Source organism: Cinclus cinclus, chromosome 11, assembly GCF_963662255.1.
Source record: "Cinclus cinclus chromosome 11, bCinCin1.1, whole genome shotgun sequence".
NCBI classification, from domain to species: domain Eukaryota; kingdom Metazoa; phylum Chordata; class Aves; order Passeriformes; family Cinclidae; genus Cinclus; species Cinclus cinclus.
The window spans coordinates 23,363,588-23,390,404 of NC_085056.1; the positions used below are offsets into that span (position 1 = coordinate 23,363,588).

General features: G+C 48.0%; 2 protein-coding genes across 2 annotated transcripts; one reads left to right on the forward strand and one right to left on the reverse strand.

Moving 5' to 3' along the window:
- Positions 1-10,989: 10,989 nt before the first annotated feature.
- LOC134048173 (chemokine-like factor) lies at positions 10,990-14,122 on the reverse strand (the record flags this gene model as incomplete). The annotated part of the gene is made up of 4 exons (XM_062499773.1): positions 10,990-11,331; positions 12,916-13,011; positions 13,703-13,861; positions 13,943-14,122. Coding segments are annotated over 4 exons (540 nt in total), but the record flags the coding sequence as incomplete, so codon positions are not given.
- An 83-nt stretch (positions 14,123-14,205) lies between these two features.
- On the forward strand, positions 14,206-25,194 carry LOC134048178 (thymidine kinase 2, mitochondrial-like). Its single transcript, XM_062499779.1, has 10 exons — positions 14,206-14,342; positions 15,113-15,150; positions 15,894-15,968; positions 17,225-17,278; positions 18,661-18,750; positions 20,094-20,167; positions 22,696-22,784; positions 23,069-23,148; positions 24,383-24,463; positions 24,848-25,194. The coding sequence occupies exons 1-10, from the start codon at positions 14,240-14,242 to the stop codon at positions 24,944-24,946; spliced, it is 783 nt and encodes a 260-aa protein (XP_062355763.1). The 5' UTR covers positions 14,206-14,239; the 3' UTR covers positions 24,947-25,194.
- The last annotated feature ends 1,623 nt before the right edge of the window (positions 25,195-26,817 follow it).

Here is a 26,817-nt window from a genome sequence, read left to right on the forward strand (position 1 = left end):
GCCCAGCGAGCTGAGGGATTCCGCGATGGACTCGGCGCCTTCGTAGCCATAGATGTGCAGGGTGTCGTAGGGCAGCAAATCCCTGTCGTTGTCAGCCTCATCCTTCTTCACCTCAATCATCATCTCCATCCCCTCAGCGCCAGGGGTGATGTTCCCAGGAGGTTTCTGGACCTGTGCGTAGGCACAGGGAGCGGCTTCCGCCTTGAGGCCGCTCTTGCGGACGGAGTTGAGCACGGACACGTCGTAGCTGGTGGTGTCCATCTCACCCCCTCCCTCCTCGTCATAGGTCACCAGCTGCTCGTGGATCTCTGCCACGCTCCTCCCCAGCCCACCAAGATCCTTCTTGTGCCTCTTTCTCAGCAGAATCAGCAAGGCGATTCCTGCAAAGGAAACTCAGATGAGCGCGTGTGGACAAAGAAGTAAGACATAAAACCAAATTGCACTTAAGACACGTAACATAGACTGAAGTGGTTTTTTTGTTGTTTGGTTGGTTGTTTTTTTCCTGGGGTGTTTTTTTAACCGTATATTTATTTTAAAAATAGTTAAAATTCCTTTTTTACTGTAGGATTAGGTGAAGGAGTTCAGTCTGGACAGGGATTTTCCCCTGACTCTTGAACTGGAATCACAAGTACAAAAGCATGGTGTCACAAGGTCATCGAGTTAACTGGTGCCTTGAACTGGTAAATCTCTTAGTGCCAAGCAACAGATGCTACTTAGGTGGTACTTGCAAAGCAGGCCAGTTCTTAGGCAAGAAAAAAGTACTCAGCCTTCTCTGATAGATTTCAAATGCAGCAAACAGGTACTCAAGCATTTGGTGTTATCTTAAAATTTCAAAAATACACCTCTCCTCCCACAATACAAACAGTGCAGTGCCAGTCAGTGACCACGATGACACCTATGTACTTTTCCAGACTTCAAGTCTTTGCGACAAACACCTTGCAAACTGAAAGGTGCTCTGAAAACTCAGAAGCACCTTTCAAAATATACCGTGAGCCCTCCAAGGACTGTCAAATGTTCCACTGCACATCACACTTGATCTGCACCTCTTTTCCTGGAGCTGTGTGTTTCAGGGTCACTTCAGAGAAAGGTCAAGCAATGGGACTTTGTTGTTTTTACTAATCGCTCTGTATCTATGCTAAAAAAAAAAATAAAAAGAAAAAAAAAGGCAGCTAGAGAGGAAGTTTGTGAGGCTTCATGCAGTTGCAAGTTCATTTCTAGCACTTTCAGCATGTACTGTATCTTCTGGGAGGAAAAGAAAAAGTAACAGTGTTTTATCAGTTATGCCAATTTGTATTTACACACGGTTTTTCTCTTCCCCTCACTTGGGACTGCAGCTCAGCATTGGGAGCAGCTGAATCTGAGCTCTTCCTGAGCTGCTGATCACAGGCTGGTGTGACTGCTGCCAGCTTCACCGCAAAGCAATATCTGCATGCAGGAAGCTGTAATGCAGCAGAGAGCAGGACAGGAACCTTTCAAAGCTTAGCAGTCGTAAGGGTATGAAACATCCTGGCAAAAAAGCAGCCTGACTATTCACTGAGCACCTTTTATGTACACTCCCATTCACACAAAACCCTTCTTGGGTATTGTGTTTCAGAAAATAACTTTCCCATTTAAACCCATGTATTTATTACTTAATATTGTGTTGCTGGGCTTCTTAAATTGGCCAGGCATGACAAAGTTATATTTTATTGTACAACCGGCTTGCAGTTCAAGGTCTAAAAACTAATCCTGACAATGGTTAAAGAGCACAGTGTCCCTGAAGGGAGGGAGGCCGGAGCAGTGCTGAGGTCATGGCAGCTCCAGGGGCGTTTCTTTCCCTTGAGGAGGGAGAACAGAACTGCGGGGACCCCCTGGGAATACGGGAATGCTGGGAAGCTGCTGCCATCAATGCACCAGCTCCTCATCTCCTGCTCCCACCTCCCTCCCCTGGAAAGAACAGCTCTGCCTAAGGCTTTATGAGTGGTGTCCTGGTTTGAAAGATAGGTGTTTGCTAAGGAAAGCAGAAGCTTCCCTTTGAATTGAAAAAAAAATGTGATTCTTCCGATTATTATAATTTTGGAATTAAGAGAGCTCTCAGGCAAAGCTATGGGGGTAGGAATAACAGTTCTTTACTAATATATCTAACATGACAAACAAGCACAACAGCAGCTATGAAATTGCCCACAAACAGAACAGTAACTCAGTCCCAGTGTTTTTTGGCTGCAGGCACCTTTTCCCTGCGCTGCAGTTCCCGGTGCTGGGGGCGGGCGGGTCCCGCAGAGCTGCAGGAGGGCTGGGGGTGATGGCAGAGCTGTCCCAGGGGGAGAGAGAGATGGAGAGAGAGCTCTCCGCTCACGGTGTGGGTCCCGATACTCAGTAGAGTGCTGGATGGTGGTAGTTCACAGCGAGAAGACAGCCGGGCAGGGTCCGATGGTGGTTTCCCAACGCTGGGATGGGACACAGACGGCGATCGTCCTTCTCGTCCAAACTCCGCGGGGGAAATGGGCCGAGGCCCAGCCTTCCGCTTCCTCTTCTGGCTGTTTGAATCTCGCGGGGTTTCCCTCTTCTCTCTCCTCCCCCTTGTCACCAGGGCCCAGTCAACAGGTATCTTAGCATGACAATGGGGAAAATTCCACAGAGGGAAAAAGGGAGAGAACCAACCCCCAACATTATCCACCCCGAATTTTCCCCTACCATCATGCTAAATCAAATTAAAATCTTTAAATTATAGACATCCATACAGTTACAGATACAGGCACAGTATTGTAGGTAGTTCACCCTAAAACAAGGTCTCCTTGGGGTATGCATCTGGTCTTTCCATCCCTTTGCATGACCCACCAGGTACAACCTGGCCCTTGAGCAAAAACCACCCCACGAATTGGATTGTCTTTGCTGGAGGCAGAGTTCACCCAAACAGTTTTTCCTAGCATGCCTTTCATATGCACCACTGGAACCTTGTCCCCATCTGGTGTTCTCAAGGGCTCAGACTGGGCAGGGCCTGCTTGATTAGTGGAACCTCGGGTGTTCACTAACTGTGTGACCTTTGGTAGATTAATCTCCCAGTTCTTGAAAGTCCCCCTACCCAGTGCCTTCAAGGTGGTTTTAAGCAGCCCATTGCACCGTTCCACTTTCCCAGCCGCTGGTGCGTGATAAGGAATGTGGTACACCCACTCGATGCCGTGTTCTCTGGCCCAGGTGCTTATGAGGCTGTTCTTGAAATGAGTCCCATTGTCTGACTCAATTCTCTCAGGGGTACCATGTCTCCAAAGGACTTGTTTTTCCAGGCCCAGGATGGTGTTGCGGGCAGTGGCATGAGGCACAGGGTAGGTCTCCAACCATCCAGTGGTGGCTTCCACCATGGTCAGCATGTAGTGCTTGCTTTGGCATGTCTGAGGCAGTGTGATGTAGTCAATCTGCCAGGCCTCCCCATACTTATATTTGGACCACCACCCCCCATACCAGAGGGGCTTCACTCGCTTGGCTTGCTTGATGGCAGCACACGTCTCACAGTCATGGATAACCTGGGAAATACTGTCCATGGTGAGATCCACCCCTCGGTCTCGTGCCCACTTATAGGTAGCATCTCTGCCTTGGTGACCTGAGGCATCGTGGGCCCATCGAGCCAGGAACAACTCTCCCTTGTGTTGCCAGTCTAAGTCTATCTGTGACACCTCTATCCTTGCAGCCTGATCTACTTGCTCATTGTGTTGGTGCTCCTCATTAGCCCGACTCTTGGGGACATGGGCATCTACATGACGGACCTTTACGGGTAGCTTCTCTACCCAACTGGCAATGTCTTTCCACTCATCAGCAGCCCAGATTGGTTTTCCCCTACGTTGCCAGTTAGCTTTTTTCCATCTTTCCAGCCAGCCCCACAGAGCATTGGCTACCATCCATGAATCAGTGTAAAGGTAAAGCTTTGGCCACTTCTCTCTTTCAGCAATGTCCAGGGACAGCTGAACGGCTTTGAGTTCAGCAAGTTGACTTGATCCACCTTCTCCTTCAGTAGCTTGTGCAACCTGTCATGTGGGGCTCCATACGGCTGCTTTCCACTTCCGGTTCATCCCCACGATGCGACAGGAACCGTCAGTGATAAGAGCATAGCGAGTTTCATCTGCTGGCAGTTGGTTGTATGGCGGGGCTTCATCAGCCCGGGTCACTTGTTCTTGCTCCTCTTCCTCGGCAAGACCAAAATTTTCACCTTCTGGCCAGTTTGTAATTATTTCCAAAATCCCAGGGCGATTTGGGTTTCCGATACGGGCACACTGTGTGATGAGGGCGATCCACTTGCTCCATGTGGCATCAGTGGCGTGGTGGGTAGAGGGGACCTTCCCTTTAAACATCCACCCCAGCACTGGTAGTCGGGGTGCCAGGAGGAGCTGTGCTTCTGTGCCAATCACCTCTGAGGCAGCTTGAACTCCTTCATAAGCAGCCAAGATCTCCTTCTCTGTTGGGGTGTAGTTGGCTTCAGACCCTCTGTAACTTCGGCTCCAGAATCCCAGAGGTCGGCCTCGGGTCTCACCAGGTACCTTCTGCCAAAGGCTCCAGGACAAGCCCTTGTTCCCGGCTGCAGAGTAGAGCACATTCTTCACCTCTGGTCCCGTCCTGACTGGGCCGAGGGCTACAGCATGAGCGATCTCCTGCTTGATCTGGCCAAAGGCTTGCTGCTGCTCAGGGCCCCAGTGGAATTCGTTCTTCTTCCGGGTGACCAGGTAGAGAGGGCTCACGATCTGGCTGTACTCAGCAATGTGCATTCTCCAAAAGCCTATGGCACCTAGGAAAGCTTGTGTTTCCTTCTTGTTGGTTGGTGGAGACATCGCGGTGATCTTATTGATGACCTCAGTGGGGATTTGGTGCCGCCCATCTTGCCACTTTACTCCCAGGAACTGGATCTCTCAGGCAGGACCTTTGACTTTGACTTTTCTCCTCTTGATGGCAAAACTGGCTCCCAGCAGAATCTGGATGATCTTCTCTCCTTTCTCAAATACTTCCATTGCCGTGTTCCCCCACACAATGATGTCATCAATGTATTGCAGATGTTCTGGAGCTTCACCCTTTTCCAGTGCAGCCTGGATCAGTCCATGGCAGATGGTGGGGCTGTGTTTCCACCCCTGGGGCAGTCGGTTCCAGGTGTACTGCACGCCCCTCCAGGTGAAAGCAAACTGAGGCCTGCACTCTGCTGCCAGAGGAATGGAGAAAAATGCATTGGCAATGTCAATGGTGGCGTACCACTTTGCTGCCTTGGACTCCAGCTCGTACTGGAGTTCCAGCATGTCCGGCACGGCAGCGCTCAGCGGTGGAGTCACTTCATTCAATGCACGATAGTCCACAGTCAATCTCCATTCTCCATCAGACTTGTGCACAGGCCAGATGGGGCTATTGAAGGGTGAGTGGGTTTTGCTGACCATCCCTTGGCCCTCCAGCTCATGGATCATCTTGTGGATGGGGATCACGGCATCTCAATTTGTCCTGTACTGCCTGTGGTGCACTGTGGAGGTGACAATTGGCACTTGCTGCTCCTTCACCTTCAGGAGTCCCACTACAGGTGGGTTCTCTGACAGTCCAAGCAAGGTGTTCAATTGCTTAATGTTTTCTGCCTCTACAGCAGCTATTCCAAAAACCCACCTTCCAGAGGAAGTTAAAAATCCATGAATTTCTCATGTTATCAGCCCACAAAAGGAACTGGATAGTAGTTACAGCAGCCTGACTTATAGGACCCATGTTCAAGTAAGGGATTGCAAATGGGAGAGATAAAGCTGTGGCCACATGGAGCCCAAACCACGGTAAGCTGGACAACATGATGCCACCTAACACAAAACTGAGGTAACTCAAGAACTGTTATTCCTTTTTCACCCTTTTCTCTCAATGCCCTTGGGCCCCACGTTGGGCGCCCAAATCTGTCCTGGTTTGAAAGACAGGTGTTTGCCAAGGAAAGCAGAAGCTTCCCTTTGGACTGAAAAAAAAAAAAAGTGATTCTTCCGATTATTATAATTTTGGAATTAAGAGAGCTCTCAGGCAAAGCTATGGGGGTAGGAATAACAGTTCTTTACTAGTATATCTAACAAGACAAACAAGAACAACAACAGCTATGAAATTGCCCACAAACAGAACAGTAACTCAGTCCCAGTCCCTTTCTGGCTGCAGGCACCTTTTCCCTGAGCTGCAGTTCCCGGTGCTGGGGGCGGGCAGGTCCCGCAGAGCTGCAGGAGGGCTGGGGGTGATGGCAGCGCTGTCCCAGGTGGGAGAGAGAGATGGAGAGAGAGCCCTCCACTCACGGTGTGGGTCCCGATGCTCAGCAGAGTACTGGATGGTGCTAGTTCACAGCGAGAAGACAGCAGAGCAGGGTCCGATAGTGGTTTCCCAACGCTGGGATGGGACAGAGAGGCAGGAGGCGGTGATCGTCCTTCTCGTCCGAACTCCGCCGGGGAAATGGGCCGAGGCCCAGCCTTCCGCTTCCTCTTCTGGCTGTTTGAATCTCGTGGGGTTTCCCTCTTCTCTCTCCTCCCCCTTCTCACCAGGGCCCAGTCAACAGGTATCTTAGCATGACAATGGGGAAAATTCCACAGAGGGAAAAGGGAGAGAACCAACCCCCAACAAGTGGGTAGCAGCATCATCCTTTGGACAAGAGTGTGTTTTGTTCTTACATTTTTGTCAGACAAAGTGCATCCCTTAGCGGTCTCTGCTGTTCAGTTACCACTTCTCCGTTGCACTTGTCATGGAGGTGAAATTCTTGCTTCCTCCAGAACAGGCTGCAGGAGAGGCCTTCTGGCTACAGACCCTGAGAAAGGCACAGGGGCCTCTTCAGAGGAGACTTTACACCGAGCAGCTGGAGTTTCAGTTACGAAGGTCAGCTCAGAGGAGACTGAAAAGACAGGAGAAAGACAGGAAAAGAGGAAACAGGCACAATGATTTCTACATCCTTTTATGTCACCACAAAGGTGGCACAGCTTTACCTATTCACACTGCCTTTTTATAAAAACAAAATGTAGCGCCAGTGCCTGCAGTCTTCAGGAGACTGAGGAGATGCCAATTAAAGCAGCCACAAAGGCCTGAGTGGAACAGCCAGGTGAGCAGCAGAATCTGCAGCTCGGGATCCTGCCTGGACAAACTCTGGTGGCACTGTGAGAGTGGCTGTTAAACGGTTCCAACACAGGACACAGGGAACTGTGTGAAAACTCATCTCTTGAGGGGGGAAAAGAGCAAGGATGAGATGCTGACCATCACCACAGCAACTTGAGTAGTTAGGAAAAATGAGTAGCTTAGGAAGAGTGTCAAAATGTGTGGAAGAAACCATGGCATGGGGAGAGGAGAATAAAAAGGAAAGAAGATTAACCTGTAAGATTAAAAATGGCGATTAGAAAACGGAGGGAGCAAGGCAGTGAGAATAAACAGGACTAGGAGAGACAGTGAAGCTTATAAATGTGTTTGATGCTACTGCTTCTTTCTGGCTTTACAGCTGTCCCAGGTGGAATAAAAAATTCATCAGGCAGGTTAGTGGGGAGGTGGACTGGATGCTCCCCAGAGGTCCCATACAACCTCAACCGTTCTGTGATTCTGTGGAGATCAAAAGAAAAAGGAGTAGGGGATGGGGAGAGGATAACTTCCTTATCTGAATAAAATTTGAGATTATAATTAAGCCTCTAGCAGTAATCAGCTCCATCACCAGCCTGACCTGTTCTAGGGGAAGCACCAGGATGCCCAGTTTACATGGGTACTGCACCAGAGCAAATCACACCTGAACATCCTAAAGATCCTCCGTGTCGAAATGTTATTTTCAAAAATGGCTTGAGAGCTGCAGAAATAAAGTGCGTTTCTGGGCAACTGCCAAGCTGCTGAATGATGTGGCATTTGTAAGAGCAATGAGGACCCCACTTTGCTTCTGAACAAAAGGCACTGTTCAAAATGTGTAGCCATGAGTATCACTTCCATACATTTATGCAGAACCCAACCGCACCCCACATTAGCACTTTGTCAGAGGAAAAGTTAAACATTCAAGATGAGAAATGCAAAGCTAAAGATGAAGCACACATTTAAACCATGACAGATTTAACTTGGACTCATCTTCAATTATTTGGCACTGCATTTCTCTAACTGTACAGAGGCTGCATTTACTCTGGGGCCTGTGTTATCTTCAAGGGTTTCTTCTGGCAAAGCTGAGACAACTGCAGAGAAACTACTGCTGCCTCTTGTCTGCCAGGAAACCATGTCCTGAGCACGTGGGCTTGGCCTGCAAGGAGCACAAGGAAAGCTCTCGGCAGATGGGATTTTAGAGCTGCTTTCAGCCAGCCAAGCCCTTGGGAAGCCCCGAGTGGCCTTACAAAGGATAAATCCCTGTTTTGTCGAGACAGAGCAGCTTTTATTACTCCAAGGAGGCATCATCAGTACTTCTCTATGACAACAAAAGGGTGAGTCTGATCCCGTGACCAGAACATGTTCTTCCAATATGTCATCATTCTAGATCTTAAAAAGGCAGGCTGTCTGAAAGCCATCATTTAGTGGCCACAAGCCTGTAGAGGAAATTTCAGTGCGTGTTATAGTAGGTAACAAAAATACGTGCCAAAGGAGCCAGGTTAGCTGGGCTCTGCTATCTTCTAAATGTGTGTTTTTGTATACTACAGAAGCTGTGTGAGTGATGGGGTACCTGGAGGAGGGATGGGGTAGCTGGCATTTTTTTTGGTGGAGCTCATAAAGCCTGTGGCCTGCTGCTACCCAGCCCGAGGCTCTCCCCACCACAGAAGTCATCCTGACCTCCTGAGTGAATGATTTTCCTCTCAAAGCCAGCCTCACAGCTGGCTGTTCCCTGCCTCTCTGCCACAGGGCAGTGCCTGCAGCTTCACAAACTCTCAGAGCTGGTCCCCAGCAGCTGGTCCCAGACAATTCTGCCTCCTTCTGCCTGTTCCTTATCTTTCTTTTCCTGGAATATCCTTGTTTCCTTCCCTGACCTAGCATAGTGGATAGCCAGAGATGCCTTGCACATCTGAACAGCACTCCATGGACCTGACTGCTAGTTTGGGCTGTCCTGATATTTGACTATCTGCTGCCAAAACTCCAGTAAACAAACATTCCATTCGTGTTTGAATTTATCATTTTTCCTAGCAAAAATGATGCTGAACATCTAATTTCAATCAATGAGCTTCCTACTCAGAAGCTAAATTTTGGTGTGAAATACCCACTCCCCACGGGGTGAGCCATCTCCTTCCCCATCACACGGACACTGTTTCAGCCGTCAGGTTTTAAGCCTCCCCAGGTAAAATTCCAGAAAGTCTCACACCACAGTCCCTGCCCTGGTCCTGCTGCCACACTACTGCTGATCCAGGCCAGGTGTCCCTGCCCTTGTGCCCACCAGGGCTGGTGTCCAGCTGCTGTCTCAGCACCCCAGGGCATTTCCCTCTGGGCAGCTCTCCAGCCCAAGGGCTCCACAGCATCCCTCCGAGGGCCAGGGACGAGCAGGGCTCCGGACAGCAGCTGAGTGACCGCGATGCACAGGCTGATTCCACACATCATAAATCCATGAGTAGTCTTTCCTGACACTCTCAGGACAGCCTGCCCCCCAAGCTGGCACCAGCCGATAATGCAGACTGCAGCCGTAGTGGTGACTGGATCCACACCGCAAACAGCTTAAAACGCAATCAAAGCGCTTTTTTACCGAAAAGGGGCTGCCGATAGCGAAACACACTTAAGGCACTGAAAGTCTAACGTGACAACTTCTGGTCTCTAACGTGCTTTGCCTGAATCACACTAAATCCATTACGTTCCCCACTCCGGTGCGGCTGTTCCCCAATTTTCCCCTCGGTCGCTGTTCCCCAATTTTCCCCTCGGTCGCTGTTGCCCAGTTTTCCCCTCGGTCGCCGTTCCCCAATTTTCCCCTCGGTCGCTGTTCCCCAATTTTCCCCTCGTTGGCTGTTGCCCAATTTTCCCATCGGTCGCTGTTGCCCAATTTTCCCATCGGTCGCTGTTCCCCACTTTTCCCCTCGATCGCTGTTCCCCAATTTTCCCATCGGTCGCTGTTCCCCACTTTTCCCCTCGATCGCTGTTCCCCAATTTTCCCCTCGATCGCTGTTCCCCAATTTTCCCCTCGATCGCTGTTCCCCAGTTTCCCCTCGGTCGCTGCTCCCCCTCTCCCCTCAGCCGCACACGGAGCGGCCCGGGGCAGGTCGGTCCGGCGGAGCCCTCTCGGGTCCCCGCTGCCCGGGGCTGGCTCCCGCAGCCCCCGGCCCCGGTGTCCCGTCCTTACCGACTCTGCGAGCAGCAGCTGCCCCTTGCGAGAGCGCAGGAACTCCCGGGGGGGGAGCAGCGAGCTCAGCCCGGGCGGTGGTGCGGCTCCCTCGGACTCGGGGTCCTCCATGGCGGCGGCGGCGGCGGGAGGGGTGGGCTGGGACTCGGCCTGAGCTGAGGCTGGGCTGGGCTGGGCTGGGCTGAGCTGGGGCTGGGCTGGGGCTCGGCCTGAGCAGGGCTCGAGCCGGGCTCAGGCTGGGGGGTTGGCCGTGGATTTTTTTTTTTTTTTCTTTGAAGGAGGGAAGCGGAAATCGTGACACTGCGGAAACGTACAAAAAAAGTTTCAGCATCCCCAGCTGTAGCGGACGGCCTCAGCGGGCGCCCCCAGCCCCGGGACGGGGACAATGGAGCCGGGCTGCCCCCTCGGCCCGGCCCTGGGCTGTGCTGCTGCACCGACAGCAGGGACGGAGCCGGGGATTCTCGTCCCTGCCCCTGCGAACGGAAAGCACGGAACCGCAGGGCGCTCGGGGCTGCAAGGGGCTGCTGGAGGCCAAACCCCGCTCGAGGCCGAAATTTCAGCATCCAAATGCCTCGGCGAATGCTTTAACATGCAACTCACACGGCACAGGAAAATCTTTCCGAAGGATGGCTTACTGGCTCATTACATTTTTACTTCACTTTAAAATGTACGTTTACTCTAATGTACTTTTTTTACACTTAGAAAATAAATAAGATTAAATAATGCACTTAAACCCGTTTGTATTTTTTTTATTAAACAAGACAACCATGAAAATTATTTTCATACAGTAAAAACGTAATTCAGTTTAGAAAAACATGAATTTTCTCTGCAGCTTTAACTGGTGAAATTGCAACGCTGAAACTGCATTTGGAACAGTATGAAACCTTATGAATGATACTTGCAGAAACATCAGTGCACAGGAAATTTAAAACTGAGCATGTGAAAATACAAATTCTTTAAAAGAGAGTGGGTAAACAGAATGGAGAACTCATTCTTTCACTAACACGCCAATCTTATTTGGCAGGAGCACTCCCTCCTCTTGCTTTATCAAGGCTAATCTTCTTCCAAAGAAGAATGACGTCGACAAGGTAGAGAGCAAGCAATGTAAGACCCAACACCTACAAAAATTACCATAAAATTAGTTCCTCCAATCAGTCTCAAGCTTTTACTGTAGTGACTCATCAAGGTAGCTGTAAACACATCTTCCTAACTTGATGCTGGCCTTGAAAACGTGTGTGATTTGAGACAGCTGATAAATTAAATAACACCCACATTTTCATCCCATCAGCCTTTCAGAGAGCTGCAGCCTGCTCTGTTTGATGTTTGTGTCAGGCCTTGGAGATAGTGTGGTGCTCTCCTTGAAAGCTAAGCTAATGCTGCATTATGCCAGGCAATGCTTTTATCCTAAATGAAAGCCCTCTGTCCCTTTAAAGGTTGCTTAATTAATGGGACTGCTGGCCCTGAGAAAAGTCAGTATTGGTAGAAACAAGCCCAGCAGGAAAATTCTCTTCTCCTCTGAAGCTCTGAATGGGAAACACATTCCAAACTGAAGAACACGTACTAAATAAAAACCAGACTACCTCGGGCAGGTAAACAGAAAAATGTGTTTGCAGAAGAGCCACTGAGTTAACTCACTCAGCTCCTGCCCTTCAGCCCCATCCCACATGCACTAAGGGTTTTTTTATGCAAACACTGAATTACCTGATCAGGAGAGTTACTCTCAGGAGAGCTCCTGGGAGAGCACAGCTCAAGGCAGTTTGTGCCTCAGGAGAACAGGCTGGGGGTGATTCTGTCCCTCCCAGCACTGAAGATGTCACATGTGCCACCCAAACTTGTGCACTCTACCTGCTCACTCTCCTGCCTGTTCCCACCTTTAATTTCGGTGCACTTCACAACTCAAAATATAAATTCTGTTCCAGCACAGTCACACTATCAGCAAGTCTCCTTTTTGCTTCGGGTGCCATTGACAGTGAAGCCATTAGTTTTCCCCCTCATCATCTCCTAAGCTGAGTTTGAAAGACCTCTGTGGCACCTTTTAGGTTTCTTTTGGCTGTTTGTCACATTTCAGCTTACCTTGTACTTCTAGACTCTTCCAAAACTGAGGGGCTTCTTCCCCTCCTTATTTTTTATTAAGGTTAATTACATTAGTTGCCATTTGAATTAAAAATAGCACTTACTCAACTAATAAACTGGTTTCATCTTAAGAACACGAAATTCTTACAATCATACTATGAACAAAACCTCTTTTCAACTGACATAATTCCTCAGTTTGTGTCAGAAAAAACAATGTACACACCAGGAGGGAAGTACCAGTGTGTATGTTAAAAAGTTTAAACTGTTTTTAGCAGGACTGTTGACATTTTTTCTCAAGTAGTGTAACCAAACTGGATAATCCTAATAGAGCTAGGGTTTCTCCCACCTAGGATTTCAGGCTATGGTAGAAAACATCGGTTACTTAAAAACTCTAGAAATTTTCAGTGTTTCAGTACTTCTCTGCCATAATGCCAAGTCTTGTAACATCTTTAAATTACCAGTGACTTGAGGATTAATTTCTTTTAGCGAGATACACTGAATGTATCATTTGCTACTACTGAGAGTGTTCTCCCAAGACAGTTTGCATGGTCCTACCACAATGCGAGTACCAAGAGGCTCAAATCACTGCACTTTAAGAACTGAAATTCATTAATAATGTTCCTACTTACTCCTCCAGCCAATGTCCCTTTGTTGGTCTTGATTATTATTGCACACAAGGACACAACGAGGAGCAACAATGCTGCAAGCACCGAGTTCAAAACATCCTGAAACAGCCAGTGGAAGCAAAATATTTAATTCTGCAATGCAGGCCTGAAGGATAACCTGGAGAGTTCCCAACACAGAAGGGATGGTTAAAAACGGCTGGAGTGCCATGAAAACAGAGATACAGCAATATCTGTGTGCGAGGGCACTGACACCCAGTGGTTTGATGGTAAAAAGAGCATTTATAGTAAAACTTCCTCATTTTACCTTTCTTCTGTTGTTTCTGTGTCAAATTTTTGCAACTTGGTTACACCTGAGAGACTGAAGCAGCAAATACACTGGGAGTGTATTTGTACAAATGGGAGGTAAGAAGAGAACTTGTTAGTATTTGAGTGAAATTGTGCGACTAATTTGTGATGTGAAGGTGTTACACTGCAAGGCAAACAGTGCCCGTGCTGGGAGGGGCTGTGATCGGATCCAGCACAGCCATCCAGGAACTGATGGAACAGAACGCTCCTAGGAAAAACTGCCTCAACCTGTACAGGACACTGGGGCTTGCCTCACCTGTACAGAAACCATCACTGAGCCAGCTGACAATGTCCCCTGGGACAGGTGATCCTTCCTGTTCACCCAGTGGCCACGACAGCCAGGGAACGTTGGTACCCATAGCCAGGGGACACTGGTACCCATAGCCAGGGGACACTGGTACCCATAGCCAGGGGACACTGGTACTCGGAGCTCACGGGTACTCACAGCCAGCGGCCAATAGAGGAACCGAATCCGAGCGTCGAGCTTCACAAGGTAGAGCAGCAGGAACAGGGCATTGGTCACCACCTCCATGCCGGCCAGCGCCGCGTAGGCCTCGCGCGCCCCCGACGCCATGAAGCAGAGGAAGGCGGCCAGCGCCACCAGCTGCGGGACAGGAGGGGACGGGGGTGGGTCAGCGCCGGCCCGGGCCCTGCCCGCGGGCCCCGGGGCCGCCCCCGGCCGTACCGTGCGGGCGATCTTCAGAAAGCCCCGCGGCGAGCGGAGGAAGGCCTGGTCCACCTCCACCCTCGGCCTGGCGGCCGGGCGGCCCCGGCGGTGCGCGGCGGGACCGGGACCCCGGGACGGCGTCGGGAGCCGGGGAGATGCCGGGACCGACGCCATAGGTGCTGGCGAGGCCGGTTCAGCGCCTACAGCGGCCCCGCCTCCGAGCGCCGAGGGGAGGAAGCGATGGCTCGGCGGCGGAAGGACCGGGGCGGGCCGGAGCGGGTCCGGCGCGGCTCCGGGCGGCGGCGGGGATGGGCTATGTGGCGGCGGGGCGCGGCCTGGGCGCGGGCCCGGCGGGGCGCGGGCGGTGCCGGCCCGGGCCCCTCAGCGCACCCGCCTCGCGCCGCCGCCGCTGCCGGCCGTAAGTGCGGGGCGGCACCGCGGGGACGGGCCGGGCCGGGCCGGGTGGCCGCCCCTGGGCTCGGCTTCGGCTCTGCGCCGGCCCTCGGGACGCTCTGGAGCGGCTGCGGGACAGCGGGAGCGGGGGTAACCCGAGAGCGGCTCCGGGACAGCGGGAGCGGGATGGGGATGAGACCCGGGCTCGGGGTCAGACCCTGGAGTGGCTTTGGGGGAGCAGGAGCGGGGTCAGACTGGAGCTCTGACCGGGTGTCACTGCCGAGCCCTTCCCTTCCCTGCCTTCCTGCCGTGCTGGGCTGGGTGAAGGGTCTAATGTCAGCTTGCGCTTGGGCAGGTTTCTTACTGCGTTTGTTGAAGCGTAAGGTGCTTGTTTGGGAGCTGCTCTGTAATCCTCACCCTTTCCCCGCCGGACTGTGAGGCCAGTGTGGGCTGCTCCAATTCTGGTCCTTCCAAAATTCATTTTTCCCCTGTGCAAACCCACTGAGGAGCAGCAGACGTAGCAGAAATCCGGTGGAAGCGTGAGCGCTCATTGTTGCACTCTTGGCAGTGTCAGGGACCGTGGACAACTTCAGCTGAATCTTGTGTCAGTGCTGCAATGCGTCTGTTACATGACCCAATAATTACCTAAAACCCTGATGGTCGATAATTTAGAAAATAGTCATATGAAGCCAGAGGCAACCTAAAAATGTCCCGGAGGGTCTCGCATTAAGAGGCTCAGAATAACTAAGTTATGAAGACCGCTTTGATTTTAACTGTTGCTTATTTCCATTCTAGATAAGCGTCTGATAAAAAAGGATGCTAGAAAGAGAACTGTAAGTATTTGCATTTTGTTCAGAAAACAAAAAGTGCAGCCTCTTTGATTGTAATTCCATTATAATTTGAGTGCGTGTGTATTGGCAGCTGTAGGCCATAGCTGTGTCACTGTGTAGTGCTGGGTCTGTTACTGGGTCATGCTCTGTGCAAGGCTACGCTGAAAAGTTGTAATAAAACTGTGAGAGGTCTATGCAAAAATTGTGAGGGCTTCTGTCAAGACAGGTGGCAGTTTGGGTTCAGTGTTGCATGTGGAGCCTTCTGTAACCCCCCTGGGCTCCAAGTTATTTCAAGACAGTTGAAAAAAATTCTCTTAAGTTTATTTTAGTTATTTAGGTTTCTGAAAATAAAAGCGTGACCCTCTTAAGGTTTCAGCTGTCTATATAACGGATGCTGAAATGCTTATTTCAACTGGCACTTATTTTAGGTTGGGAGTCAGGTCTCTGGGGTGGGTTGTGGCAGAGTGAGGAGCAGCAGGTGACCGTCTGGAACCCCCTGGGGCCCTGGGGAGGGAGGGAAAGGAAGCTGGAAGAAGCAGGGCAGGGCCTGGCTGTGCGGGTAGCAGGGAGGGAAAAAGTGGTGGTCTGGGAGAATGACACCATCCAAATGGATCCTCAGTGCCTTCCCATGAAATCTTCTCTTCCCAGCACGGAGCTGGCACGTTGGAATGGGCAGGGTGCATTTCTAACACGCTGTTCACTGCTCTGCCCGGTGTGGGTCTCGTAGTGACTCTGTTTTTCACCAGATCTGTATCGAGGGCAACATTGCAAGTGGAAAAACAACATGCCTGGATTATTTTGCACAAACTACCAGCATTGAGGTACTGGGTGTGCATTTCTTTGTCCTTATTTCCCTACCTGAGCAGCTGATTGTCTTAGACAGCATGTCCTTGGGTGTGTGAGGAGGGAGCATCAGGGGCTGAGCCAGGGGCTTGCTGGGGCACCACCCCAACTTTTTACAGTCAAATTGCAGCAGAGAAATGTAGATCACGTGTGGTATGTAGTGGATGCCAAGATACCAGTAAAACCTGTGAATCGAAGTTTGTACCTTTATAAAATAACAGCAACCTGCAGAGCATGGGCACGTTTGGACTTGCCCGTTTGCCATTTCATGTCACTGAAATCTTAGATGGGTCCGGTAAAAGCAAAGCAAAGAATTGTTATGTAACAATACCCATGTCCTGTAACAGAGGTCCCAGAGAATAGATGGCTTTTTTAAAAGAAGGAAAGCCTGTCAGAACTGTTTCAGGAGATTTCTTAGACTGATGGGGTATTTGATTTCATGTTGCTTAGAACCAGGTGAGGGGAAGGGCAGGCTTGTATTTTAAACAAAATCAAGGTCAAGCCTCAGCGAACAGTTGATTTTGTACAACAGCTATTAATGGTTTCCCCAGCAGACCTGGTAACACATTTGGTAATAAGTTTTAGGAGTCCTCCTAGAAATGCTAGCTTGCCAGATGTTATTTGGGAATTTAACAGGAATTGTCCTTATGAAGTACTTAACTGTTAATCCAAAGGATAACAGACTTTAATTTGCATACAGTGCAGCATTTTTAAGTAGCTGCTTAAGTGTTCAGGCTGATGAGATTCTCCTAGGCCTGACTGTACAGTATTATTGCAGATTTAGACCCTGTTTGAACCAGACAGATCTCTCGTGATTCTATCTATTCAGTGTAGAAGCTTTTCTGATTCATTTTATAAAATATTTGAATACATTTTGTTAGAACACAAAAATAAAATGAACATGAATGTGGTAGCCATCTGATCCTCTTCCTTTGTTGGCGGGTGTTACTTTCTGAGGAATTAATTTGTGAGGGGGTGGGCTTATCGAATCAGTGTTTAAAAGTGCTAAGAGGACGTTGGATATTGGCATTTTTCTATTTTTAGCAATGCTCATTATTACCTGTTGTGTCACAGAATTCAGTGCTGGATTTTAAGGATGAGCTTTCCAATACAAGTCCTGAATACTGTGATTTACTACAGAAGTATTCCTTAAAAATAGTTGTACATTTGTAGGATCACATTAAGTATTTTGACTCTAGGATGTGTTTAACATGGAGTAATTCTTTTTAACCAGGTTTTGAAGGAACCCTTGAGCAAGTGGAGGAATGTTCAAGGTCATAATATCCTGGTAAGGGGCAGAAATTATTTCTGCAGTTACAGCGGTTATTCTTCTAGCAAGACATGTGTGATGGCTTTTTATCAGCCAGCAAAACTGCTGCATGAGGTGTGATCCAAATCTTACACAGCAAAAACTAAAGCTCCACACAGAAAAAGCGCTTCTACTGCAATTAAGACATGCATGTAGTAGAAAGATTGCATATAAAATGTGGTTTTGTCAAGGACTGGGTGTCCAGCGGGGTGTGAGTTAAAGCAATTCCCAGCAAGGTGAGCCCTGAGTGTGGCAGTCCCTGCCCATGGCAGGGGTGGCACTGGATGATCTTTTATGGTCCCTTCCAACCCCTTAACACTGTAAGAATCTGTGATCCCGTGGCTGCTGCAGATAAGGAAAATTCAACCCAGCGAGGTATTGAGGGCTTGTGTTGGCTTTTGGGTGGCCAAGGCTTCTTGGAAGTGTTCCACCCCAGGGATGTCCCTGGGTCCCAGCTGCTGGGCTGCTGGAAGAGGTCCCTGCTGTCAGTGCTGTGCTTGGGACTCAGGCCCTCTGCACAGACCCCATGGTGGTAGAGGCAGGACTCTGTGCTCGGGCTCTGCAGTCTGTGGTGTGGACACACCCCAAACCATACTTTCCCTACCATGTGTCAAATACCGTGCTGGTTAGCACAGACCCTCTGGACCAGTAAATTGCCCTTCCTGGGGGTTGCTGATGCCTTTGGGATTGTTGGTGAAAGGGTGGGGCTCGTGTTGCACAACACCAGAGCGGCCTTGGAACACTGGGAAAGTCTGATCTTGGAATGGAGAGGAGGAGGTCAGACCTGTGGTGTGAAGCTGTGCTGCTGCCTTAAAACTTGTCACCTCAGCGAACAGACACTGAATGATGTTTTATTTTGAGTGAGAGCCTTTCTCTGCTGTGCAGGATGGATTGTTGCTTGTAAGTTCTATGTGTGTGTGTGGAATTGTAGCAATTAGAAAGTGGAACAGCTACCTGAGAGCTGCTGTGAGGATCCTTTGGGAAGAACAGCTGCCTGTGTTTTCTGAGGCCCAGACCATACTTAGAACCCTGGATGATTTCTGGATGCACTGGGTGTACTGAGAGTCTGTCAATGCACAAAAACTGAGTAGTAGATAGGTTTTTTGTTATTACTTGGTTCCAGCTGTTCCATGTGCAGAGTAACTAATTCCTGCTGACTTCAGGCAGCCTCCCACTCTGTAGGTACAGGGCCATAATTCTTCGTCTCCATTGTGGAGAGCAAATGATCACTTGTCAAACCTGATGTTTTAGTGCACTTAGAGCAATGCTGTTGTAGGGCAAAAGCTTCCTAATACCCAACTTCTTAAGAAGTGTTTGTCCTAACAAATGCTCATCTGTCCTGCTTCTATCTCTGACCCCAGGGCTTAATGTACCAGGATGCTTCAAGGTGGGGGATAACTCTGCAGAGCTATGTCCAGCTGACCATGCTGGAGCAGCACACAAGGCCCATGGTAAGGAAACCTCTTTTAATTTTGAGAGTAATTAGATGTGGTTATGAGTGCTAAATCCTTTTAACCTTGTATGCAAGAGTTAGGATGCTGTGTGTGTTCATCCTTTGTTCTTGCAGCAAGTAGGAACTTGTGTGGTGCAGACATTGGTGTCCCCTGCGTGTGCTCTGGGGATAAAACCTCTGCCTCCTGCCTGCTCACAACTTCCCCAAACCGATCCTGCTGGTTGGGCACACCCCCCAGAGCTAGGCTTGCACAAATCTCTTCCTCATTTTGTGGCCGTGAACTTGTCTGTAATTTCATTATTTCAAATCTTTGGCAAACACCAAGTAATCTCATGTTAGAACTCATAGTACTGCTCCGTGCTGTCTAGTACAAATATGGCCATTGCTGCTTTTGTATATACAAAATACTTCTATTTTCTATTCCTTTTTCAGGTTTACATCCTTTTTCTCCTTGTAATTTTATTATTTTTTTTTAAAATATAAAATATCACATCCTACTTTTTTATCAAGATTTCTTCATTCTTTTCTCTTTCCAACACCTTTTGTTTCATTCTATGCTGTCTTCCATTCCCTGATTACAAAACCTGGTCTTAGATGCCAAGCTTATATTTTACTGAATGTTCTTACGTTCCGTTTTCTGAGTTTGCGTTGGGGCAAACTTTTAGCAGTGCCAAATCTGAAAGTGGCATATATAATCATTAGGTTTTTGGGAGAGGTGTTTTTCCAAGACAGTAGAAATCCTGTTCTGTTGGAGCAGAAGTTCATTCAAGAATTCCTGAGGATTTCCCTGTATTTCAGTCAGAGCCTTTTTGTTATTTGAGCCTTGTTGGAGCCATTTGTGCTTTGTTAATGTGCAGAAACCTGGGTGAGAAGTTGCTCTGCAGGCCCAAGAGTATCAGATGATCTCCCTGCTCCAGCATGAAGTGCTGGTGGAACACATGCAGGGCTGGATCTGTCAGCTGCAATTATTTCTTTTAAAAGTCCTGTTTCGTTTATTGAATGTGTCTGATGTCAGCCCTGTGCTGTGACCCAGCAATGCATGGGATGGGGCAGCAATCTGGGGAGCAATAGTTCCCATAGTTCTGCAAATCCCAAGTGGGTTGCTGCCTTTTTGTACCCTGAGTTACCTTCCAGTGCTCAGCTGAATGCTGAGCGCTTAGTTTTGAACTGGTGTCTGAGTAACAAATTAGAGTAAGAACAGGAGTCCTTGTCTGTTTTGTGGCTCCCACCCTCCCAGTAAGGTTGTTTCTCACAAGATCTGAAAACTGTGTTTCATATGTGCCATATGAGTGTGAAAAGAAATGAGCATGAAAACGTACAGAGTCCAGTTTTCTGTTGCAGATTTCCCCTGTAAGGATGATGGAGCGATCGATTCACAGTGCAAAACACATTTTTGTGGAAAACCTGTATCGAAGGTATGGGATGTGATTTTCTGCTTGACTTTCTTGGATTAATTATTTTAAATATATCTGTAATCAAATGATAATTTCTTTGGTAATGTGCATTTAAGGGGCCTGTGAAATCTGCCCGTTCTGTGTTGGAGTGGCAGTATGTTTGGTATGGCATGTGCTGCCCACTTCCTGTAAGGCTCTGGAAAACCTTTTTCAGCAGTGCTTCTGAATATTTATTTATATTACTCAGTATTATTTAGACACCATCTGTTGAAGTTATCTGCTCTCCAGCTGAATACCCAAATCTTGCTTGAATCAAACACGTGCTGAACAGGTAAAAACCCCACAAGAATATAAAGCGTAAGACTGCAGGAGGGAGAGAACTGGGCAGTGTTATCCAGCCTGGCATCCAGGATTGGCATTTCTTGCAAGCAGGGACTGAAGTTCTGTGCTCTTGCTCAGAATCAGGATTGACAGGATCGCAATAGACTGCGAGCCTTGGTAGGCTGTGAGTAAAGAAAGAAGAATCACCTATTATGTGTCCTAGGTGTAACTCACTCACCCCAAGGTAACTGAAATAGTGCAGGAATCAGGGGTTTGTTTCTTTGCTTGGAATGCTCCTTCTGTCGAGGAGTGTATGTGTGTGACAGATGGGTTTTAGTGGGTTTTTCAGTGGCCTTGAAGGACAAACCCAGTTTGTGCCACGAGGTGTCATCCATGCTGCGTGAGCAGCTGTCTGCCACGGAAATGCCTTTGTAAGTGGGGAGAGACTCACATTATTCATCCCAGTCCACATAATGCAAGCGGCCTGGAATATCCTCATTTTTAGTTACTGACTTCTTTTTTCCTTGTAGTCAAAATGCTTTTTTCTCAAAGACTTAGTAGTTATGAGGCTAAATCTGTTTGTGTAAACTCTGTGAATTAATGTAACAATACCAACAATTTTAAGGGCGCCTAAGATGTTTTGTGGTTTCAGCACTTTTTAAAATGTTGGAAAAAAGGATTTGCTTTGTTTTGCTACAGCAAGCTAGGAGGCAGCTGATAGTACCAACAGCAAGCCAAAAGAAAAGGATGTGTAAAAGGATCATAAATGAAACAAGGAATAACTGGGGAATGTATGGGAGTAGCTATTCTGTGGCATATTAAAAAACGAATCAATCTGGCTGTGATGGGTGGGTTTTAAATGTGTGCACATGAGTGTGCAGGGTGTGCTGTAGGCAAGCACTGCAGTTTACTATGCCTCTGAATCCATGACTTGGTAGGTGCCAAATGTCAGCAAACTTAGGAAATGTAAACACCATTTTGTGTCTTTTCTATTCCCTGGATCTTTACGTATCTTGAGCCAGAGTCCTCCCAGGATTCCCCAGGGAAAGCAGAGGTGTGTTGTCTGCAGGGTAGGTCAATGCAGAATTGACTTGCATGTGTCTGTCTTTCAGGGTAAGAACAGTGGAGTTTTTCTTACTTCCAGATTCTTCCAACCTTCCTGCTTCCCCCATCTATCCTGGAGAAAAGTAGCACGATCAGAGTTTGGCGGATGTAGATCCCTGCTACCCAGAATTGATGTATTAGAAGAGCAGCAGTGACCAGTGTTAGCCCATTTCTGGGTGGTAGACCAAGAGGCGAGGTGGTACAAACAGGGACAGGGATTTTGCTTTTCTCCATATTTAGGGAAATGTCTTTATTACTTTTGCTCAGTTTTGCCAGTGGTCAAAGCAAGTTACCAGGGGACAGGTTTAGAAATCGGTGGAATATTTTTCTTCAGTCCTATTTCAAATGGCGTAACTGGTCTTAATCATTCAGCTGGAGAGCACAGGAGCCTCCCAACTCCATCTTTTTAAAGATATTTCTGCTGCAGAAGCGTTTAGGAAAGACTAGGGAGTATGTGTTACTGTCACCAGTTTTGAAGAGAGGACACTGTAAAATTAGTAATATTTGACAATCAGGAATATGGTAATAAGTGAAAATTGATACACTTCTAAAAACAGAGTATGTTATTCTTAACATGTCCTCAGTAACTCCCTTTTACTGGAGTTGTCAGATACTTTATTATTGCTGCTGAGATAACTTTTGAGATATTTGTCTCCAACGTTCTGTGCTCCGAGTTCAGAGTTCCAGTTAAGCATATTGGATATTTCACTACTCCTTACTCCTGTAAGAAATACTTCTTACAGTGGGAGTAAACTTAATGACACATTGACCTTATATTTTTGCTGCCTTTTACTGAGGTTTCTGTAAGGAATTGTTGATGCTGCTCAGTAAATCCAGCCTTTCTGGTGACATGCCCTGGGGCAGATTTGAACTGATGCTGATAAAGAGAACCTGAGCAATAAATACCATTGAGTACTCAAAAAAAGAAAAAGGGAAAAGACCTGGTCTTTCTGTTTTATAAACAATGGGTTTTGTGGCCTTCAGTTTGGGTGGGCATAATGTTGGCCTTCTTTTCACAGATGTTGGAGTAAATGGGGAGGGATTCTGGTCAGGTGAACAAAATGAGAGTTTGGAGTTGATCTCTGTATGCTGCTCAGTGAGCGATGCCTCTTGTGTTTGTGCAGTGGAAAAATGCCAGAGGTGGATTATGCTGTCCTAAGTGAATGGTTTGACTGGATCCAGAACAACACTGATGTTTCAGTTGATTTGATAGGTAACATCCTTATGGATCTAGAGGGCTCTGTTTGTTGGTGGGTGTCCTTTCTGGGAGAAAAAAAATAATTCTTGTTTCTTGGCTCATAAATAATCCCATTATTCACTATAAAAGTAAACACCATCAGGCAGCTTGGGTTTGTGGGTGGTTCCTGCTGGTGCCAAAGCAGAGGTCCAGTGGTGGTACTCAAGCCAGGATCCTTCCCTTCTATGGTCTGTGAAGTGAGTTTCTTTGCTTTTAAAGCTGATCCTTGAACATAACTATTAAAATTTTTGTTCCTGCAGTTTATTTGCAGACATCGCCTAAAGTTTGTTATGAGAGGCTAAAGACACGATGCAGGGAAGAGGAAAAAGTCATACCCCTGGTAAGGACTTCCTCTGATATATGTGCTAACAAGGAACTTTGAAAACAGAATTATTTCAGTCTAAATACTAAAACTGTATCCCGAGTCTATTGCCAAAGTGTGGTGCAGCTGTTCCCACTGCAAACTAAACGCTGAATATTGAATTTTCATTTATTTTTAAAAATGATCTGTCATGCACACTGACTCTCCCAGGTGTTCTGCTGTAGTAGTCAGTGCACTGTAGCTGACTTTAGGTGCAGTATTAATCAACTGGTAATCTTCTCCAGGATGTAAAAGTCAATTGCCTTTGTACCATTATATGGCACAAAATCACCCAGGTGAAGCACGGATTCCTGGGCTTGCAGGTGCTGAGATTTCTGGGGGCACTTTGTTGTCTGCTCTCACCAGGATTGTGCATGAAAAGTGTCTCTGCTGGGGCTGAAAAGAATCAACTCCTCGAAAATCGTGAGCTTGGGAATCTGCTTTATAAAACAAACTGTGGTGGGTGGAACAGTGACTTTCTGTGCCAATTTACAGCATGGCCCTCTATGCCCCAAGGCTTCTAAGGAAGCCTGACCAGACAGAAATGCAGTTCCCTCTGCAGCTCTGGGTAGGTGGCTCAAGAGGAGCAATTGTCAGTTGAAGACCTGTGCAAAGAGCTAAATTTTGGGCCATGTGAAACTTTGCCTTGAGAATAAATCCTCCTGTGATGAATTTGAAGAGCCCTTGTGTTATTTTGCAGCTCTGCTGAAGAGGAGGGGAGCAGTTATGAATGAGCCATGTAAAGTGGTCTCTGTGAAGAAAAAAAAAACAGCTGACAGGCAAAAGAGCTTTTAGAGGAAACTGAGTTACGAGAAAGTGAAGTGGGAATTTTAGAGAAATGTATTGTCACAGGAAGTGCCTCCTGTACATATTCTTTGCAACCTTGCCCTTTTTGTCCTTACCTTGTTGTATTTTTCTCTGTGAAACCTTGAACCACATTTTACCTGTGGGAGAGACTCGTGGTTGCTTGATCTTAAAAGGAGCTGAGAACCCTGTGCTCCTGTAAGCTATGTCTTTGAGGTCTTCCTGGAGTTAAACTTTGTACTGGGAATTAATTTTTCTCAAAACCTTCTGATGCTTTTTTTTTTTTGTTAGCGGAAGGTGCGTGTTGCAGGCTTTTATATGTGTCTCTTAACTACTTCCCAAATGGATAAAGATTGCAATGTGTGTGTCATCCCTAGGCATTTGTGTTATTCCAGTGCCTCTTTTCTAGGAATATTTAGAAGCTATTCACGAGCTCTATGAAGAGTGGCTCATTAAACGTGCACTGTTTGAAGTCTCCTGCCCAGTACTTGTGAGTATTATTTTAACCAATTAGCCATGTGGGAGATTGTGCTTTCCAAATAACAGGAGCATTGTTTAGTGGTAAAAGTAAATAAATCTGCATTTCTGATGGCCTTTGGAGAAGGACAACCTCTGACAAACATGACAACTGTTAGTGTATGGCATTAAAGTGGGGTCTGCCATCTCTGCAGTGGAATTTGAGGGGCTGTTCACTGGGGTTGCTTGCAGGATCATCTGTGTAGCATTTCAGGGAATGCCAAATTCCCAGCAGAAAGCAGATTGGGCAGATCCCTAGGAGTATCCCAGTTTGGCTGCACTGGGAGTTCTGTTCTGTTCTGCTCAAAAGAAACCAAGTTTTATGGTGTCAGTTATTTGCAGTGTTCTTCTTTCCAAGGTTATTGGAGCTGACCATGACATGCAGAAAATGATAGAGAAGTATGAAGAAAACCGGGACCAAATACTGAACTCGCCTAACAGGCAACACCGTTTATAGAAGCCTGTGACTGTTGGATCAAAAATCATCTCCTTAAGTCTGGTTTGGTATTTTTAATATTTAAACATGAGTATTGTTTCTGCATTATGCTTTGTCGAATGCTGTGGACTTGCAGCTCTGAAATGATCATATACCAATCAGGAACAGAGCATGAGCCAATTCCCTTTGTGTTTTTAGGTTTTCCATCAGCTTTACTGTGTTAGTTCTGTTCAGCTAAAATATGGCTGTTTCCCTCATTTCCCACTTTGCTGCTGCTTCATAGAAGAAATTTCTTTTTTTTTTCCCCAAAGACAGCCCTGTTTTTGTAATTTGAAATAAATGGTTTCTTACAACACCTCTCTGAGGAAGAGTACCTGACATTTCTTTTCCCTTAATAACCTCCTTGGGGTGAATTGAGGTAAACAACACCCAATGGCCAGTGTGTGTACAAGGGAGGTTTGATTATTACAGAGCTGTCAGCCTGCCTTGGTGCCCAGCAGATCATCCTGAGCGTGAGCACTTGGCACATGGAATAACCACAGGCTAAGCATGGGATCAGCCCAAGCCAGTCTGGCCCACCTCCTCTTCCACACTGAGGTGCCCCTCCTGGTGGATGAGGGAAAAAAAAGCTGGGGATGTATCTCCCTGGAATTCTGCAGGGGCTTTGAGCCCCTCTCCCATGGCAACTCCTGGAAAAGCTGCAGCCTTCAGCTTGGCCAGGGTCATCCTTGGCTGGGAAGGGAACTGTTTGATGGCTGGGCCCAGTGGTGGGAATGGGATGCCCCTGGGATCCATGCTGGGAGCAGTCCTAACACCTTCATGGATGGTCTGGAGGACGGCACAGAGTTTACCCTCAGCTAATTGGGGTGATACCTGTTGGGTGGGAATGGGATCTGCTGAGGGCCCTCGCCAGGCTGGGTGCATGTGCCAAAGCCACTGCCATGAGGTCCAAGGGCTCAAGGGCCGGGTCCTGCACTGCAGCTCCAGGGGGAAATCTGGGTCTGGCACTCAGTGCTCTGGGTTGGGTGACAGAACGCTTGGTTACAGGCTGGACTCAAGTGACTTCTGAGGCATCTTCCAACCACACTGGTTCTGTGATTTTCAAACAATTGAATTGCAGTAGAAAGGAGTGGTGCTGCTCTTTGGGGTCTCTTCTATTCAAGTACAAAAACGCCACTTAGTATGGAAGGCAAGAGAAAGATCTCACAGCAATGAGGCAGGATTGTTGGAATTTTGATGCCCATGGTCAGATTAATGTTCACTCTTGATCCCTTGGGGTGGTACCCACCAGAGGTTCCGAGGGTTGCAGATATTCTGTATCCCTGCCCAGGGATGATTCCTTCTGCCAGCTGTAACACTGAGGGCCCTGCAGAGCCTTCGGGTGGAGCCGCCCTGGCAGGAGTCAGGGGCCTTCTGAGTCCTGCTGGTCTCAAGGGCCTCTGGCTACTGCCCACTCGTGCTCCTGTGCTATGGGGGGCACCATGGAACAGGCAACATGGAACAGGGCACCTGAGCAGGAAACTGCCTCCAGGAAGGTGCTGCCCTACCCTCTGCTCCTGTGTTCCCCTTTCCAGGCACATCCTGAGTGGCTATCAGGTGCTTGGGGCACAGCAAGGCCATGACCCATTCCTGCCCAGGCTGTACACACTTCATACCAGAGATGTTCATTATATTATTACTGGAGGAAGCAAATGCAGTGCATTGAGTTAAAGTAGCTTTGTTAAACAGATCTTACCAGTTTGAAATGGTGCTTTTCTCTAATCCTGCCCACATTACTGCAATTTCATTGAATTCAAAGAAAGGAAGTTCTTTCTGCTCTACAGGACATCATAATACAGCTTACTTCTGAAGAGAGCTGCACACTGGTAGTTCCCACTTGTCCTGGTTTGAAA

Excerpts from the sequence above, each read along its gene's own strand:
- LOC134048178 (XM_062499779.1), top strand. The coding sequence starts at position 14,240 with ATGTGGCGGCGGGGCGCGGCCTGGGCGCGGGCCCGGCGGGGCGCGGGC. Across the intron at positions 15,151-15,893 it reads AGGATGCTAGAAAGAGAACT|ATCTGTATCGAGGGCAACAT; the intron begins GTAAGTATTTGC and ends GTTTTTCACCAG. Across the intron at positions 23,149-24,382 it reads AGGAAAAAGTCATACCCCTG|GAATATTTAGAAGCTATTCA; the intron begins GTAAGGACTTCC and ends CCTCTTTTCTAG.